Below are 19,338 nucleotides of genomic sequence, written 5' to 3' on the forward strand. Positions count from 1 at the left end.
GAGGGGTTCGGAGATGCTCTTAACCTCCTATAGGTGCCCAACTCAGCCAAAGATCTCTGAGGGTACAGAGTAAGGGTATGTGGCAATGTCTGGGCTAGGAACCTGAAGACCCTAGTTTGAATCAATTTATGACACTAATCCCTTGCCGACCTTAGCCAAGCCCCTGACTTCTCAGGTCCTTTGCTGAATGCCCTCCTCCGCTACACTACCGCACACGTGCCCAGTCAGAGGAACGAAGGGCCATAGCACAGACTTTGTCCATGTAAACCTCACTCAAACTGAGGGCAAAGCCACCCGTGGGCCCTCCCCAACTTTTGGAGGTAGTAGTTACCTGGAAAAATCCTGGCCAGAAAGTCTGGGGCAGGAGGTCCTGGCTGGGGTCTAGTAGGAACCTCGCAGGGTCCATAGTCTCAGTCTGTCTCTAATGACTTCTGTGAGTTTAATCAAGTCAATTACCTCTCTGGGCTTCAGTTCCCTTATCCTTAAAATCAAACAAGCAACAGTAAAAATCTTCAGGGGCTCCTCTTTCCATCTGGGACAAACTCACTGCATTCACTCCCTCCCAGTCCTTCCCCAGGCTCCCCGCTACACATCCTACACTCAGGCTGCTCTGGACTCTGTCAATCCCCCATCCCTCTTTATGTTTCACCTCTGGACTCATGCCTCATGGTTCACCAGTCCACCTCTCGACTGCTGCCTCTTTGAAAAATCTCCTCTTCATTCAAAAGGGCCAGAGGTATCACCTCCCTCTGCAAAGCCATTTGCATGTCTCCTGACAGAGCTAAGCCAGACCCCCTTCTCTGGAGTGGCCCCTACACACCTTCTCTGGAGTGTCTATATCCTTGTCTCATCAAGCTCCCAAGGGAGAGAGGCCAGGCTGGGCCTGATTCCCAGGGTCAGGGGAAAAAGCGAGCAGGTCAGAGCCTCCAACAGGGATGGAGCTTAAAGACAATGGAAGGATGAGAAAGAGAAGGAAGAGGAGGAGGAATGAAAAGAGATAAGAAAGGAGGGAGAGAGAGAAACAACTGTGCCCAAGGTCCATTTGGAATGAACTTTAGTTCACTCCAGATGGAGCCCCCTGCCCTGGTGCATGCCCCACCCCCACCCTCTTCTCTCCCCTTCCCCTTTGGGCCCCAGCCACTGTCATACACATCAATACAAATGCCCAGAGCCAAAGGGGTCTCTGGACTCTGCCACTGAACCCTGACTGGAGGCTAACAACACGCCTGGTCGTCATAGCAATGCTGCGATGCTGTCATCACTAATTCATCGCCCTGGCCCTGGGAGGCCAGTGAGGTGTGAGGAGAGATGGTCAGAGCTGATCAGAGCATCCACTGGGAGCAGGAGTCTTGGGGCTGTGGGCCTGGGGGAGGGTCAGGGATTAAACTTCACCACTCCATCCAGCTGTGTCCTCCCCTCAGTCTCCCAATGCCCTGAGAGGAAAGAGGAGCACGAACCTTCCCCTTGTCTGTCCTGTGTACCCACTGTGTGTCCCGCTCAGCCTAACCGCAGAGGTGGGGGGTCAGTGGATGTTAGGATAGGAAGCCACCTGCCCCAATGCCTGTGAGCAGGTATCCATGCCCTGCCATCGCCAATAGGGCAGGGTGATGTCCTTCCTAACGTCACAGGGGCTGAAAAGGAGTAGAGGGAATGGGGAGGAAAGGAGCCCATACTGTGCCCCCTCCAAGCAGGTATGTGCCAGACATTCCTAAAAATAGTAACGCATTCGATCCTCCCAGAAAACCTACAGTGTCGGGATTATTACTCCATTTTACAGATGTCTGCATGTTCTCCCTTCCTAAATCCTTCCAGCCAATCCCATCTCCTCCTCTGAGAAGCCTTTCAGGATTCCCCACCCTGCACCCATCCCCTCTCCTCTGCACTCCCAGTGATGGTGGGAGACGGTCTCGGTCTTTGAAGTCTGATTGGCCTGCTGGCTCCTCTTTCCCTCACCCAGAGTTGTGAAGGGCACACAGGGCGGATCCTCCCATGCCAGCTACCCTCTGGGAGACGGGAAGACCACGCCCATGAGCAAAGGGTGGAGCTGTCCGCGGTACTGAACCCACCCAAAACTTTCCCAGGAAGTCTGGTTTTTTTCCATTGGAATTCACCTGTTCCTCAGCCTGGGGGAGAAAGGTTAGACTCCTCTTGTGAGGCACCCCTGCCTTCCTCTGACCTAGTGCCTTTATTTCCAGAACCTCTGACAAGGAACCCATTTGGAGCAGGAGAATGGGCGTGAAACTAACATGCATTCACTCAACAAGCATTTACTGAACACCAACTATGTATATAGCCTATGAATGGAGTTTGAGATACAATAGTAAATAAAACGACTAATTTCTGCCCTTTTGGAGATTTTAGTCCCGTAAAGTCAGCACTAGGGTTTGCTGTACATACGTTAACCTACTTGATTCTTACAATATGTATGAAGGTGGATATTATGCCCATTTTACGGAGAAGAAAACTGAAGCTTGATGTGAAAGGAAACTGCCAAAGGCCACATAGCTGGTGACCAGAAAAGGCAGGATACACACCCAGATATGTCTGACCCCAGATTTCATTTTTGTTCCATTCCTGGGTGGGGTGGGGGGATCACAGACCAAGTTCTTGCCCTCAGAGTTTGTAATCTAGTTTACCTGTCCCAGGTCTCCAACAAGCACCACTGGAAAGTGTTGCTTGAGTCTAATCTGAATCCTTCCCACTGCTCTCACTTGGCCTGTGTTGGGACCTCGGCGGGGCAGAGGATCAGCTTTCCTCTCCTTGCAAACACCTGGGTGCTTCCATGAGCTCCCAGTTCTTTCTCCACCCCCACCTTGCACAGAGACCTCCCCCAACAGGAGGGCGTGAGGTGTGTGTTCTAAAAATACATTAATCCCTCCCTGCTTGTGCTCTAATTAAGCTGAGTGAGTCACTACTTTAAGTAATTTATTGCTAGTTATATAATTGCTTTAATATTTGGTTCTAGAACTGGGGAACAAAAGTGGCCCCCTTCTTTTCAGGGAATTGCTAATCCACAGAGGAGTTTATGGTCCCTGTGGGGAGTGATAGGGAGAGAAGAGGAGTCATCTTGGGCAGGCCCCTGCTCCAGTCTGGACCAACATATGGCCATGTCCCTCAAGGTCTCAGGGGATACCTGATTCTAGGAGGGACAGGTTTGTGGGAATACCAACCCTCTACTCTATTATCCATTCTGAAGTCACCATTCCCAGTTGACCAAGCCCTCAAACTGAAAACCTACATTGAGGAAACAGTGTCCTGAGCACCTTTTCCCCTCCTTGGCCTCACTGGCCCTGCCAGTCCACCGAAACCAAGGCCCAGAGAAGACAAGCAGTTCCTTGGCTTCTTCCAGCATTTCAGAGACAGCCTCACCCTGTGTGCCCAGTCTGTCAGCTCAAGGAAAACCCAACACCTTTCACAGCCCTATAAGAAGTCACCTCCCAAAGGGGATTGACTGCAAAGGGCACAAGAGAAGTTCAAGGGATGGTAAAATATTATTGTCTCGATTGAAATGGTTGTTATATGACTATATATTTACCAAAACTCACTGACTCATACACTTTAAATTGGCAATTTTATTGTATATAAATTATACCTCAATAAAGTAGATATAAAAAATAAAGATACATTTTAAAAAATAAGTCATGCCCCTACCTTATAGGCTTTCACAGCATAATAGCTGTGTGGAATCAGTAGTCATGTAGGAACTGAGGAGGGGAGGTGCAAAGAACCAGCTATAGAGGCACCTATAGGTGCCCACACAGCAGATGTTTGTTTCGCTCAGTTCCAATTATCAAGAACTCACTAGGCACCTCCTGGGGGCACCTGCACATCCTTGATCTCGTTAGCTTTCCCCCTGCTCAGAGAAGTAGCCAAAGTGCACACCATGTGCATTACACACTTTGTCTCATTTAATCCTCGCAGTAGCCCTAATGAGGTGGGCTCTATTATTGTCCCCCTTTTACAAATAAAGGAACACAGGTCCTGCAGCTAAGAATTGGAGGAGCTGAGATTTGAACCAGGAGACAGTTCCCAAGACTGATGTTCATTATCACTCACTTCTACTACTAAATGGCAGGGGTTAGGAAGCCACACACGGAAGACATGCCTCTGACCCTCGGCCTTGAATAATGAGGTTTTCACTAGGCTTAGAAGTAGAGGCAGGGTACATCCAAGTAGAGGACAATTGAACAGTGTGTAAGTTTAGAAAGGTGGCAAGAGGTAGGGCTGGCTTCAGGAAGGAGGGAACTAGGTCAGGCAGCAAGCCTGGAGGAAACACACAAGAAATCAGATAGTCTGAAAAAATGAGACAGAGGGCATCCGGCCATGACAGCCTGAGGGTTAAATGGCCACTCAGGCCCTGAGCAGCCAGGGCTTCTCACTGCTATTCCTGAGTCACTTCCCCCCAAATTTGTCTCTTCCTGGTTTCTTGGCCCTAATCGCCCACTCACAACCACAGTCACCACCTCAGTGGGCACAGGCCTTCATCTCAAAACTTGCCAAAGGCTGGCTGGGATACCGTCAATGGAAGGGAAACGAAGACAGGAAGAATGACAGAAGTTAGTCAGGTGAAGGGAGGGGGCATTGAATAAGCGTGTTCCAGGTAAAGGGAACAGCATATGCAACAGGCCAGCAGTGAGAGATGCTACACAGGTGGGGAACCAAAGGTAGCTTCCTGACTACCTGATAGACAGTCTGTGTCTGTGCTGAGTGTGAGTGTTTCCATGGATATGCACCCTGCGTGCACTGAATCACGTCTGTGTTGCACACCTGGGTGTGTATACCTGGGTTATGTGTACAGGTGTTACAGTTCATTCCATTTCTGTTGTTTCTAGATCAATTTTTAGATTCATCCTGTGTTGTTTCTCAGTGTGTACTGATGTCTGTGTTGTGTGTGTGTGTGTGTGTGTGTGTGTGTGTGTGTGTTGTGTGGGTCTCTCTATGTCTGTGTGCTGTTGTCTGCTTCTTTTGTGTGGGCTTCTATGTCTGTTGAATGTTTGTAGCTGGGACACTTGCAGCTCAGGTAGCTGGGGCTGGGGGAGAAGCCTGGGGTAAAGGGGGTGCCATAGATGGGTGCTCTGGATTGTGGAAACCACAGGCCAGATGAGGCAGGGAGGGATGCCCCTCAGAGGGGAATCGAAGTTGCCACACATCCCTGCACTGGTGGGTGGACACTGGGGAACTAGGGCCATAGCTCAGGTAGATGAGCTGGGGGGTGTGGGCCGTCACTCTTTTCCTGACCTGTCTACACAATTCACATGTCCCCCTCACGCAGCCTTCTTGCCTTTCACCTGGTTTTCTACAGTAGCCTCCCTTCTCGCTCCTCTAACTCACTTTTCACTTGGAGCTTCCTAAACTGAAAACTGACCATAGCCTGAATAAATTCTTCCACAGCCCCCGCCCCAGTGCTGCCCAGACAGGCAGCAGAGTAGTCATGGCAGGAAGTAGCTCCGGTCCAAGAGCAGATGACTAAGTACATATGGGTGTACTCAAGAAGCCCTGGTGGTGCCCAGGGACCCACCAGGCCTCAGTGAATGTGAAAAAGTGGGTGTTCAGAAGCAGGGCCTGGCTTCTGGCACCTGCTCTGAAACCGACCTTAAGGAAGTCAGCACCCTCTCTAGGCTTCAGTTTCCCGTCATCCATTTGTCTTTCCAGGTCTCTACCCCTTCTGCCTTACTCTGTGCCCTGAAGTCTTACTTCTAGCATTGCTTTACCTGCTCCCTTGCTCTCCGGCCTCCAGTCTTGTTCTGCCAATGAGGGTGGGAGAGTAGAGAGTGAGAAGTGAAAGGACTGGGGTATTTACACCCTCACCTACCCCACCTCCTCTGACAGCCCTTCTCAGACCTGGAGCATTCTCCTTGCCCCCTCGGGCCTCTCAGATGCTAGTCTTAAGTACCTCAACATGTTCTACTGGTTTCCTTATCCTGCCCCACCTTCATAATAGTTGCTCCATCAAACTGCCTTCAATTAAACGATTTGAGTATGTCATCTGTTTACCCTCGACAAAATAGTGCTACCTCCTTGAAGGATAGCTGAGGTGATTGAACAAGGCAATTTAAAAATACGCAGGGCACTCTGTAAGCCTCGGTGGTCTCCATGTAGCCCCCAAACCCCATCCCACATAAAGCTGTAAGATAACTCTGCGTTCTCTGGTGGGGACAGGGGGAGGCAATGCCAAACTACCTGCTTCCCTCCTCTCCTACCCAATCCCTGCCCAGCCCCCAGCACCAGGAAGCCTCTACTTGTTCCACTTAGAGCCCCAGCCGTGGGCTCACCGTAGAGCTCCCCACAACTCAGCACAAAGAAAGTTGTCTGCCTATCTGCTCCCACCCTGCCAATGCTAAATTGGCAAAGCCACTGCAGAGCAGCCCAGTTCTATCCATCGTGCATCAATCTCCTCCAGTGTCCTTGCATCCAGCCTCCTGCCTCCAATCCCAAACCTCCAGGAAGACACATTTCTCTCCAGTTCTTTAGGGAAGGGGATCTCTCTGCTTTCAGCTGGACCATCTAATCTCATACCTTCACACTGCCCAAGATGCCAGAGAGTACTCTGGGGCTCAAACCTCCCATGCTGAGTGGACTGTGGCCTGTCCTTCTCTGGCCCCTCCATGGTAGCTATAGCTTGAATGGACTTCAGAGAGCTTGCAACCAACTTCCCTGCTAGGGCAGGAGTCTCATCTGCAGCATTCCTAACCTGGCTGCCCAGCGCTGGCTCACATCTCCCCACCCCACAGAAAGGAAGCTCATTCCTCCTTCCCAAGGCAGCCCCTTCCTATGGAACTGCCCTGCCCTCCTTGCACTGAGCCAAATTGGACCTCCAGGACTCTCCCACAGCCCCAGTGCTGTCTCAGTACTAAGAGCCTAAGAAGAGATTATAGGAAAAACCTATAACAGTAGAAACCTAAAAAAAACATCTGATGCAAAGATGAGGAAATTGAGGCTTCCGGAGGAGGCTCCTCGCCTGGCCCCACCCCACAGCCAGGCTCCTCTCCATGGAGTCTCCATGCCCCATGGAATGACAGACTTCACAAGTTCCCTGGAGGAGTCTCACAGCAGGCAGAATCTCTGGTCCAAAAGTCAAAGGCAGCATCTGAGGCCTGGGAGGAGTAGAAAGGCCCAGGTAGGAGGTGGCCTCATGCCAAAGACTAGGATCTCTATTCTGAGCTCCCCACCTGCTCGAGAGCTTGGAGAGAGGGAGGGAGAGAGGTCAGACACACCCCTCTCCCGGCTCCAAGCCCCTGCCATCTAGCCCTGGATCCTACTGTGTGACATTGCGTTAATCACCACCCCTCTCCGGTCTTCAATATTTGCATCTATACAACAAAAGGACTGGGCTGGGAGTCTATGAAAGTCTCTAGTGGGGCACGGGTATGGCCATTAAGAGTTCCTAGTCGCCTCTCAGTCATGTCCAGCATCCCAACCTTATAGCCCTGGATACTGGCTGACCCAACCTGAGCCCGAACACAAAGACAACCTGTTCCTCCTAGGGCCATCATTAGGGAGGGGGGTCCCAGAGTTCCCTGAAGGAAGCCCATCTCCACACATGACAGCCATTCTGCCCAATCCACACATATCTTGTCTCTACCTTTAGACAGGTGGAACCCAGGAGAAAGTGTTGAGTAGCCAGAACTTGGGCATGGCCTTGCTGGGTCAGCAGAGCAGGTGATACACATTCACTTATTCATACCTTCATGTTCAAACATGGACATCCATATACACAGATATCCATACTCATACACAGTTTACTAGAACATAGGTACCTAACACTCCCCCACAGCCAGTTACACACACACACACACACACACACACATGCTTAATTTTGGGTGGAAGCTGTGCATAACCATGTACTAATAAATAAAAGTATATTAAAAATGGACAATAATACACATGAATCTGTCCACACTTTTATACAAACACTGGTCCATACACTCTCACCCTCTTAGACCTACATATACACACGCACAACTGGAAGCTCACAGTCAGGCATATACACACACACACTCAAGATACGAAAAAAAAAAAACACATATAAATCAACCAATCTTGCCTCCGTCTCTGTATCAAGCAATTCACAATCAAATAGAAATCCAGACCCCAACTACAATGTCATTCTAAATCCATGTTCAAATCTAAGCCTGTCCCAAAACTATGAGAAAATTTCTTGTCTGCTGGTTTAACTCCTCCAATGTGTCTGTCCCTGCTGTGTGGGGTAGAGCCTCTCCTCAGCCTTCCTTCCTCCCTATATTTTTTAACAGGGCCCTCCCAGGGTTGGCCCAGTGGAAGTGAAGAACAGTGGGCTGTCCTCTCTCCACTCTTCATCTCTGTTCCTTGTCCAGCCTCTTACCTCCCTCTCTCTGGTCTTTCAAGCGTAAGGAAGATCCAGGCTGGAATGGACAGTATGTGACAGCAACCCCTGCTGGAGACATGTGGCATTACAGCACAGCTCTATATTACAGTCATCACTCCCCAGGTTGGGGTGGAAGGGAGGGAATAGGGTAGAAGGGAGGAGAAGAAGAAGTTGAAGAAGAAGAAGAAGAAGAAGAAGAAGAAGAAGAAGAAGAAGAAGAAGAAGAAGAAGAAGAAGAAGTTGGGGTGGAAGGGAGAGAATAGGGAATAAGAAGTTGAGAGGAAGTGTAGAGGAGAAAAAGGAGCAAGATGCTGGGAGCACCAAGTGCGGAGTCTTGGATTTCTCCACTCCAATCCATTCAGCCCAGGTTGCAAGATCAATCCTCCTGAAGCCTGACTCTAATCAGGTTCTGCCCCTGCTCAAAACCCTTGGGTAGATTCCAGTGGGCCACAGCAAGAAGTTCAAACTCTCAGCCTGGACTCAGGTCTCGGAACTGGCTAGTCCACCTCTTAGCCTCATAGCCCAAGGAGCCCAGCCCTTGCCTTCTGTCCCCTGAGCTCAGCAGTTCCCGTGCTGAGATGTCCGATTGTTTTTTATCTTGCCTGCCCTTCCAGGCCCAGCCCTTGCCACCTGGAATAATAATCTTAGGAAAGAGCGGAGCTTTGGGAGCAGACAGACCTGTTCTCCAGGGCTTCATCAGTCACTGGCTGAATACTTCTGGGCAAGTTATTTCCCCTCTCAGAGCCTGTTTCTTCATCCAGAAAACAGCAGTCTCCTGGGTTTGCGGTGAGGATTAAATGAGATCATGGATGTGCAAACAGTGCTCTGGAAGCTGTAAATTTGTGTGTGAATGTGTGAAGAGTCATAATTATGGCTTAATCTTTTTATCCTTGCCCCTACCTGCACCCCATAGCAGTCTGAGGGATCCCTGAGGGAAGAGACCGAGGCTGCTTTACCTTTGGGCTCCATATCCCCCAGCACCAAGCAGGGCCTGCCCCCAGCCAGCCTCAGCAGCAGGGTGTGGATTTGGATCCAAGGAGGCAGTACTAAGGGTACTTATTGCAAATTCACCTTGGACTACAACTCCCAGAATGACTCACAAACTGCTGTGGGTGTGGCTACAGGCTTAAACCCTTTCTAATCTAGCCTTTTCCTCCATTGTATTCTCTGGGGATTGTTTTCTGACCAGACCCAGCAGCCTAGGGAGGTGGTCACATGTCTCTGAGGCCTCCTCTGCCCCTCCCACAGAACATCCATACTTCTCACCATTCCCACCACCACAGCTCCATTTCAGACCTCCTTGTCTCCCACACGATGACAGCTTCTGGGCTCCCAAGTCTGGTCTCTTTCCCTCTAGGCCCCACTGAATCTTTCTAAAAGTGTAGGTGAGAGTGGGTGGCTCATAATGGCAACAACTAACCTTTATAAGCACCTGCTACATGCCTGGCACTAAGCTCACCAGCTCAGTCATCCTGCCAGAAAGTATTATTATTCCCACTCCACATGGGGTTCAGAGAAGTGAAATAAGTTGAGTAAGAACCACACAGCTACAAAGTAATGGTGCTGAAACTTGAACCTAGGTCTGTCTGCCACCTTCTCTATTCTATTTTCAAAGCCTCCTTTGAAACCAGGGTGGCTATCCCAAGTGAGAACCCAGAAGCCCTAGGGTCCACATTTCTCAGCAACTACATTGTTGGAAGTCCTCCCAGATGTCTGATTTAAATCTCTTCTGCTACACCAAGCCCCAGTAGCCTTCTGTTTTTCAGGGAGGGCAGTGAGAAGAATGACTTCAGGGACTTCAAAAATTGGGTCACGTCACTGGGGACCTGGCCTTTCCCAGGGAGCGGGCAGCTGAACAATGGGAGATAAATGTGTTGAAACATTCCTGTTACTAAATATATCGACTTCCCAGAGGATGGGGGTGCTGACAGGGAGCCCGTAGCCCCCACCTTGGAGGCCACAATCTTGTGGCTCGGACAGGCTGGGGCACTCGGCAGCAAAAGAGGCTGGGGCAGAAGGGGTGGGAGGCCACATGAAAGGGGTGATGTCTCATCCTCCTTGCCAAGCCCAAGCCGCCTTATTTACATATTACTTTGCATTAATTTGCATGCCACTTTCTGGAAGAGGACCACATTCTTCAGCCATTGCCTTTCTCTCTCATTTCCAGGATCTCTGTTTCTTCACTGAACATCCCATTCTCAAACAATGAGCAGCCCCTCAGCAGAACTGCTGGGGGTACTAGGAGAGACCAAGAAGTTGAAAATTTAAGGCAATGCCTATGTGGCAAGGCTGTTGGGGGACACCTTGGCAGCAGAAAGGGCTTCCTGTAGTCTAACCTCAATTCCCCGCCTCTTCTCCTGCTCCATCTCTGCCCAGTCCTTCCCCAACCCTTGCACTTCATGCTTAGGTCACTTTGAACTCCTACTGTCCTCACATAAACAAAGTCATGCTTGTGCTCACCTCAAGGTCTTTGCACATGGCATTCCTTCTTTTTGGAGCTGGCGCTCAGTCTGGCCTAGAGAAGTGACGCTTTTTTCTAAGTCTACCCCAAAGCCCCTCCTCTTAAATGCCTTCCCCTGACACTGGCAAAAGTAAGAAAGACAATGGCTTCCCTCCACGTCGTCGTTGACTCTGGCCATCTTCCCACGGGGCTGCCTCGTTTAGATGGGCAGCAACCCAGTGAATGGCTGCTGAGTGAACCAAGAATGAATTCAAATCTCCCTCCCCTGACTCTCTGAGCCCCTCCAGTCCCCCTCTCCCTGGACGATGTCACTCACCTGCAGGAGGGGATAGATGAAGTGTGCCTCTGCCTTCAACTCTCCCTCCTGTTCTGGGAGACTTCTCCCTCATGCCCACAGCCCACTCTCGTGAAATCAGGAGATCTCACAGCCCCTCGGTTCTGGTAGAAAGTTCTTCCCGCTGTTCATTCCCGTTTCTAGCCAGGCTAACTTCTTTATTATTTTTGGTCAGGGTTAAGGGACTGCCCCATCTCAGCTTTACCATCCGCTCATCTCTCTCTGCCCAGGATACATTCATGCCACTCCTGAACCATTATGCCCCAGCCTGGCTCTGCTTTGAAGGAAGGACAGTGACTAGGAATAGAGAAATGACACAAGGTCAGGCCAGGTTGCCTGGAGTGGCCAAGCCCTGTAGAGGAGCCCAGGGCAGATATAACCACTTGAGGGAAGGGCTACTCAAGAGGGAAGGAATGAGCATCCTGTCCCTGGGAGTATGTAAGCTGGGCCATAGATCTGTGGGCATGCTGCAGAGAGGAGTGTGAAGCAGCAGCTAGAAGGTAGTGCAGATGCTCTTCACATCCTCTCCCACTCAGGGGCTGCATTGAGCCTGGGTGCCCAGCCCTGTGCCGTGAGTAGGGAAGCATGAGGAGGTGGCTCCTGCCTTTGAGGAACTCCTTGGCAGTATGGATAAGGCACTCACACACACAGGACATCATAAGGGAAGGCTGAGTGGGCCACAATTTTGATCCTGTAGCATGAGGAAGAGAGACTTCAGGGTAGGTCACAGGGTCAGAGGGAGAGAGAACCAAGGGGGGTGTCCTAGGGGAGACTTCCTATTCCCCAGCTCCTTAATCCTACGAGAAAAAGCCCAGGCCCCTTAGCCTGGCACTTGAGACCCTACAGAAAATCTAGCCCCTTCTGCCTTCTCTTTCTCTTCTCAATGCCCTTCTTACTCTTGCAAACTCAAACTCTTCCCCTTGAACATGCCATGATTTCTCCCATCTATCCGTACCTTTACACGCTATTCTCTCTACGCCTCCCTGCCTGGGGAATTCCTAGCCATCCTTCAAGATTCAGCTCAAAGGTCTCTTTCTCTGAAGCCCTGGCTTGGTGTGGCCCCCACAGTTCCCGGGGATTCCCTATGCAAACACTGTTTACACTGTAGGGTTGTAGATTTCCACTTCTGCTTTTCTCATCAGACTGGGCACTCCCTGAGAGCAGGGTCTAGGTTGGTGGCTTCTCTGTGTCCTCAGTGGCCAGCCCAGTGGGCACCGAGCAGGCACTGGGGAGTCTCTGTTGAATAAATGAATCAATAGATGAATGGATGTGTGCACGAATGGAAGCATGCTGAGAGGGTAGACTGTATAGGAAAGCAGCAGAAGTCTGAAGAATGCAGTCCTGACCTGACAGCAGCACAGCTGAGGGGGAGACTCTCAGTCCATTAAGAATGAAGGGGGTACTGCCAGGAGTTCTGCCTCCCCCATTTGGCTAGATCCCAGCCAAGCCATCAGTAGTCCCTAGGGACAGGAGGCTGGAGTGGGAAGCAGGAAGAGTGGTAGGAGCTGCTTGGTGGGTAGGGGGAACTGGGGGGGGAGGGGGCGGTGCAGGGAGCATAAAGGCAATTAACCCTCATTGAGCTGATTCATCTCAGGCAACCAAGAGGTCCCATGCAGGGACTGAAGGAGAAGGAGACTGAGGTTCAGGTTTGATGAAGAGCTTCAGCCTCAGCCTTGCAGCCAGAGGAGAGTGACAAAGCCACAGCCTCAGTTTTCCTGTCTGGAAAGAGATGGCTCTGTGATCTCCAACCCTCTGCACTCCGGTTAGGGGTCTCTCTACTACCTTAGTTGCCTGAGGTTTCCAAGAGCTTTTCCTTCCAGACATCCTGACCTCTGAGGTCTTGCCACTGTACCACCCCCATCCCAATCCAAGCCTGAGCCACCTTAGTGCTACCTTCCTCATCCTCTTCCCAACCCTCCAACCTCTCCCTTCAGAAAGCCCCTGGTCTCATCTACCCCTTGGCCCACTTGGCACCAGACCTCATGGCTTGCATTGGTCTGGCCTCCACACCTGCCTCCTGGCCCCCATCTCTCTCTTCCACTTCAACCCTGACATTGCCACTTAAGGCAGCCTTTCTAAAACCCAAATTTGATTATGTCCTTCCACTGCAGAATACCTTCCAGGATTGTCCAGAGCCCCCAGGATAAAGCCCAAGAGGCCTGGAGTTCAAAGTCCTGTAGGCTGTGGCACCTCCCTACCCTCCAGCCTCCTTGCTGTTCCAGGAACATGCCAGATCCCAACCTAAGGTTTTTGCACATGCTGTATCCACTCCACCTGTCAGCTTGATACTGGTCTTTACTGTTTAATTATTCTCAAGCTATTCTATGTCTAGGAAGCTTAGAAAGTCCCAGAGGGCAGAGCCATTCTTGCCTATTTCTTTTCCGCATCTCCCCAGAGTGAATTGTCCTGGGCTCATGGAGGAAGTCACATATTCAGCCACCCTTGCCCTGCCTAAGTGGGCCACACTCTCCCAGCTGTGTCCTCAACCATCAGGGAAAGAAAATAGCCACCCACTTACACTCAGATGAACACACACATATAAACACAACTCATATACCAGTCACACAAGCACCAATATACACACTCATGTACATTAGCACCATGATCACATACCCACACCAGGACACATACATGAATACAGTCATCCACATCCACAGACACACACACATACATATACACATGGTAACACTAACATGAACACATTAATAAATATATACACGAACACGAATGCACACGGAATCAAACAACACGCTCAATAAGTCATTCTATTTTGGAGAAACAGCACACATATTAACATGAATTCCAATATATATATTCAAACTAACACACATACTTACACACACACAGACCTACACACACATAACAACCTGCACTTAGACATGTGCCGATAAACTCTCATAGTCACACCAGGATGCTCAGATACCCAGAGAGGCTGCTGCACATCCAACCACCAAGGACCTCAGAACTCTATAGACCCCTCTATGCCCCACGTGTCCCCTTACACTCCATGCATATACACATATACACATACCCTCAGGTAGCCTGGCCATAGACCTGCATGCACCTCCACTGATTTGGAGACACATGTCACTTGCCTGCCACCTCAGCAACCCTCAGACAGTGGAGGGGCACCTCCATGGAACCCCATTCCGCTCACCTGCACATGCATCCCCCTGCATGTGGGCACACAGGAGGCGCACAGGGCCCTCATTTCAACACTGTGGCTCTCTCTGGGACAGGTGCTTTGGGGTAAAGTTGCCTAAACTGGTAGCTCTGAATCCCAATTCTAGTTCCACAGAGGGCAGTTGCCCCAGACCCTTTGTCGCTCCAGGTTGGTGTCTGTCTGTCTGTCTGTCTGTCTGTCTGTCTGTCTCTCTCTCTCTCTCTCTCTCTCTCTCTCTCTCTCACACACACACACACACACACACACACACACACACACACACACACGTCTCTATAGTCAGAGACATGTGCATGCACACAAGACCTGGTGGTCCGGACATTGTCCCACTCAGGTCCTGAATCCATCTATCTGTCAGCCCCGGACTCCTTAAAACAACCCCACACCACACATCTTTTCCAACCCCCAGCCCTGAAGGAATGATTCAGGTTTATTAACCCCTCCCCCCCTGTGCCACCAGCCCTTCTCTGAACTCTGACCCCATCACCCCTAGATTGATACCAAGCACCCCTACCCTGTTTAGACGCCCCCCCACCGCCGCTGTTCTACAGTCTGGCAACCAGGCACCCAGGAGGAGGATCGATCCTCCCACGTGGCTCAGCTCCACGCCAAACCCAGCTCCTTGGAGGGATTCTCAGGACCCTGTCCATGACACCGCTTGTAGCCACACACCCAGACCCCAACCCTGTGATAGTACTCACGGCTCAGCCGGTCGAGCTGCCGGGTACTGCTGGCTCCTGCAGAGGATGGAGTGGCCGCATGCCTGCCCCATCGCTCCTCATCGTCTGCCTCCCCAGCCGGACTAGGGTGGCACCTCACCCTGTCCACCCTGCCTGGGTTTCCAGGCAGGGTGCCTGGCTCAGCAGGCACAGAGACCAAGAGTAGCAGCCTGTCCCCTACTCAGCCTGGACTCTAATACCCCAATCCAGTCCTGCTGCCCTGGCTGCTCCCCACTCCCCAGCTGCTCTCGCCTCTCCTGCTGCCACTGCCTCTGCCGCTAGGCTGACTCTGGGAGGAGGTTGGAGCAGGTCTGATAATGCAGAAGGGGGAGGGGGAGGGAGGGAGGAGGAACAGAGAGGCCCAGACAGAGGGAGAAAGGGAGGGTGGGGTAGAGAGAGACTCTGACTGGAAGAGAGGAAAAGACTCACACACAGAGGGAGAGACTGAGAAAGAGAAACAGAAACAAGAAAGAGGAAACACATGAAGGAGAGGAGAGAGGGATCAGAGCCCCATAGAGATCGAGATGGAAATACAGAAATCAGAGAGGCATAGGAGAAAACACACACACAGAGGAACAAAGACAGAAAAGGCAGGGGGTTGGGAGAAGGGAAGCAGAGACAGAAATGGAGAGAGAGACAGAGAGAGATTGAGAAAGTAGCTGAGAGAGGAGTCCAGAGAGAGGTATAAGGATGAGATTTGCAATGTTCATGGGCTAGGATCACATCTGGGTGAGGGGCAGGTGGATGGGACTCAGACCCTCTGCTACCCCATCACAGAGGCCCTTGGACAGGGGAACATTCCTGTGCCCTCAAGTATGGAAGGGCCAGGCCTCCAGGCAGAACTCCTATGGGCTCCCTTACTATGTCTGCATCATGTCTTATCTGCATTTCCAGCATGGAGCTGGGAACACAGGAAGCTCAAGGGGCTTTGGTTGATAGTCTTTGAAGTTAGAGTCTTTGCTGGGACATTGTGGAAGTTGATGCTTGAGTATGGTCTTCTAATACGAGTTGTGGGCACCCAAGCGACAGCATCCTCACATAGCCTTCACTGTCAATAGGCTATAGCCATGGGGGAAGGCCTGCTGCACCTCTGCCCTGCCCCCAAAGAGAACTCTTCAGGAGGACACCTTAACCCAATGGAATGGGCGCAATTTAGACAATGGGACAGGTTCAGAGTTGTGCTCCAGTTGGACATAAGAGATAAAGCTCCATACCTTGAGGTAGGAGATTGGGGTTCGAGTCCTGGCTCCACAACTAACTTATTCATTTATTCATTCATTCATTCATTCATTCACTCACTCACTCACTCACTCACTCATTCATTCATTCGTAAACACCACTGGCCAACCTCATCTAATATGACTCAGACTGTTCCTCACCTTGGAGAAGCACCCAGGCAAGGGAAAGGGGGGACTTACAATGTGACATAGAGAAGCACGAGGTCTGTGGTGACTAGAGAGGGCTCTTGACCCAGTCAGGGGTTGGAAAGCATTTCTGGAAGAGAGGGTATTAACTAGGTCTTTAAAGGCAAGGAAGTGACCCCAGGAGAAGTGTATTCCAGGTTAGGGGAGCCACATGTAGCCCTTACCAGTAATCCTGCCTTGCTCAGCTGTGGGGGGAATAAACCCCCACTGTACACACCAGGCTCCAGACAGAAAACTCATGAGACTGAGTACAAACCTGACCCCTGCTGAAGGGTATGGGGGTATGCAGTGGTGGGGTAATGGACAGGAATGGCCAAACTTGTACAGGAGGCCTGTTCAGGCTGAGTGCTACAGAAAACAGTTGTCTCATGGCTCAGGAAGTATCGGGAAAGAAAATGTGAGGGAAACTTTGCTTTCCACTGTGGCCCCAGAAGGTAGAATTTTCTACCTCTGAAAGCCCTGAGCAAACTCTTTTCTCAGCCTAACCCATGTTGCTGCTCCATGCCTGCTAGCTGGGAAGGCATTCCATGGGCTCAGAAAGTGGAAGCCCTGGACCATGTTCAGGCATGGTCTTCACAGCTCCCATTCATGCCCTGAGGAGCCTGGCGGTAAGAAGCTGAGTCAGAAGAGTTCAAAGGAGGGTGCCTCCTGGGCATGGGGGAAGGAGGTGCTTTGAAGCCTCATCTGGCCCTCAGGCTCCTTTCTGCCCTCCCACTAGGAAACAATGGTGGAGGCCTGTCCTTGGAAATCTCCTAGGAATATACTCAAGCAAGTCAGGTGAGAGGGAGGCTCTCCTCCCCATCCCACTGTCCCATCAGACTCTACAGCTGCCCCAGAAATAAAGCATCTGCAAGAACAAGGTGTAAGATCCAGGACTACTGGATACTTCAGAACTTAAAGCCAGGCAAGTGGAAGTTCAAGTCCCAGCTCTGCCATGTGACCTGGGCAAGTTACTTAACTTCTCTGAACTTCAATTTAATTTTCTTATCTGTAACACAGGGTCACAAATTTCAAGCTCGAACAGTTGAGAGGTTTGGGGAATGTCTGTAAGGTTCCCAGTAAATAGCATGTTTCTCCCTTCCTGACCCTTCTCCTAAGAGGGTGAACTGATGATGCCGAGGTATTAACAGCCCCAAATGTTGGATAGGGGCTCTTTTAGGGTAGCGCCGAGATGGGGGAGGTGTAGAAAGGGGAGAAGACCAGAGACTGCCCAGGCCTCCTCTTCCCTCCTCCACCTGGAACCTACTGGCAAGATCACCGGGTACAGGAATCAAAGACCTTATGCCGCGGCGAAGCCCCGCCTTGCCGCAGGCAGGCCCCGCCTGCAACCGCTCTCCACGGTACTGATCAGTGCATTTCCCATTCACTTGCCCTGCTTTGCCCGCCCGCTCCGCTGTTGGTCATCGTTTTTTGACGGAGGTGGAAGGAAGGAGGATGCTACTGGGAGGCGGGTGGCTGCCCAAAGCAACGGGAGGATGCAGCCTCTGGAATCCAGCCGCCACTTTGAGCCCACCGCCTCGCGAGGACTGCAGGCTCCGCTGGTTCCAGCTACTCCTCATGGCCAAAGGCAGCTTCTTCTCAGCGCCCTGCTCTGCTCCCTCCTGCATGGCTGTTTCTCTCGCACCTTTCAGACGGCCCTTCCTGTCTTGCTCGGTGCCTCTTTTTTATCTTTGTCCCCTCAATATGGGCACTCCTCACAGGGGCACCAGGGCCCATCTCTCCTAATTCTCCACCCCACCCCCACAGAGCATATATTCTTCTGTCGACATACCAACAATTGCAAGCGCCCCTGTGGTCCACCCCTTTCTGGAGCTCCAGATGTCTGGTACAGGCTGCCTCTTGGACATCTCCTCTGGGGACATCCCAGAGGTCCCTCACACACTCAAAAATATTCAACATCCAACACATTTTTTGTCTCTATCAAAGACATCAGCAAACTTCTAATCCTCAGTCTGGAAACTTCAAAGCAGGTTTGCCTCTCTCTTCTCTGAACTTCAAATCTGTCGCAGAGGCCCGTCAATTCTCCCTCTGTAATTCTCACACATTTAGCCATTCCCTTCATCTCCTGAGCTTTCTTCCCCTCCCCTGGTCATTATCCAGGCCCCTAGCCCAGTTCAACCCCTCTATTCCACTTCCACCCTGCACCTAGTGCCGGCTTTCTAAGACATCTAGCTGGTCATGTGACTCCTCCTCAAAACCTTTGCATGACTTCCCAGTTCCCTCAGAATAAAGCCCAAGCTCTTCAGCCTGGCATTTGAGGTCCCTCGTGAGCAATCCTGACTGACCTCTCCATCTTCTGTTCCACATGGAGCAGAACTATTCCTAAGCACATCCCAATCCTTTCCTCCTCTCTGTTCTCCCTCCCAGGCTGACTTCCCTCTCCTCCTCCTTTCCTCTGCCGATCCCAAATGTTGGCACATTCTTCTTTGGCCAGTTCAGCACAAACCCTGCCCCCACCCACAGGGGACCAGGTAGACAGAAGGGGTCACTGGATTCTGGGCTGCGCAGCGTTTAGCTGCCTCTCTCTTCCTTAACTTGCCCACTATCTGTCCCACTAAATCATCCCCCTGCTCAGGTTCATCTCTTCTACTAGATCAGATTTTCCTCAAGGACAGGCCAAAGTCCTATTCACCTCAGTCCCAGTCCCCAGCCTTTGAGCAGTCTCACTAGGTACAAGTGAGAAATGTTGATGGAGGAAAGTAGGCAGGAAGAAGACACAGCTGAGTGTGGAAATAAGATAATGCACTTCAGAGATCAGTCCAGGATCACACAAAATGGAGCAAGCCCTAAGAGGCTGAAAGTTGATGTGGGGACACAGGTGATGCATGGCCGGGCTCACTGACCTGCTCTGTGGAAATTCCCCCACCTCTCACAG

The 19,338-nt window shown here is 51.1% G+C and overlaps 1 protein-coding gene across 2 annotated transcripts in view; it reads right to left on the minus strand.

Moving 5' to 3' along the window:
• Positions 1-15,339, minus strand: part of PDE2A (phosphodiesterase 2A) — an 87,607-nt gene extending 72,268 nt beyond the window's left edge. The window contains exon 1 of one of the 2 annotated variants that reach the window (XM_039847959.1): positions 15,022-15,339. In XM_039847959.1, coding sequence (XP_039703893.1) covers positions 15,022-15,092 — 71 coding nt within the window. In that variant the 5' untranslated portion in view covers positions 15,093-15,339. The remainder of the gene's footprint in view (positions 1-15,021) is intronic. The other variant, XM_039847961.1, reaches the window with a different exon arrangement.
• Positions 15,340-19,338: the final 3,999 nt, after the last annotated feature.

This window comes from Pteropus medius, unplaced genomic scaffold, assembly GCF_902729225.1.
Source record: "Pteropus medius unplaced genomic scaffold, Ma_sr-lr_union100, whole genome shotgun sequence".
Classification (NCBI taxonomy): Eukaryota; Metazoa; Chordata; class Mammalia; order Chiroptera; family Pteropodidae; genus Pteropus; species Pteropus medius.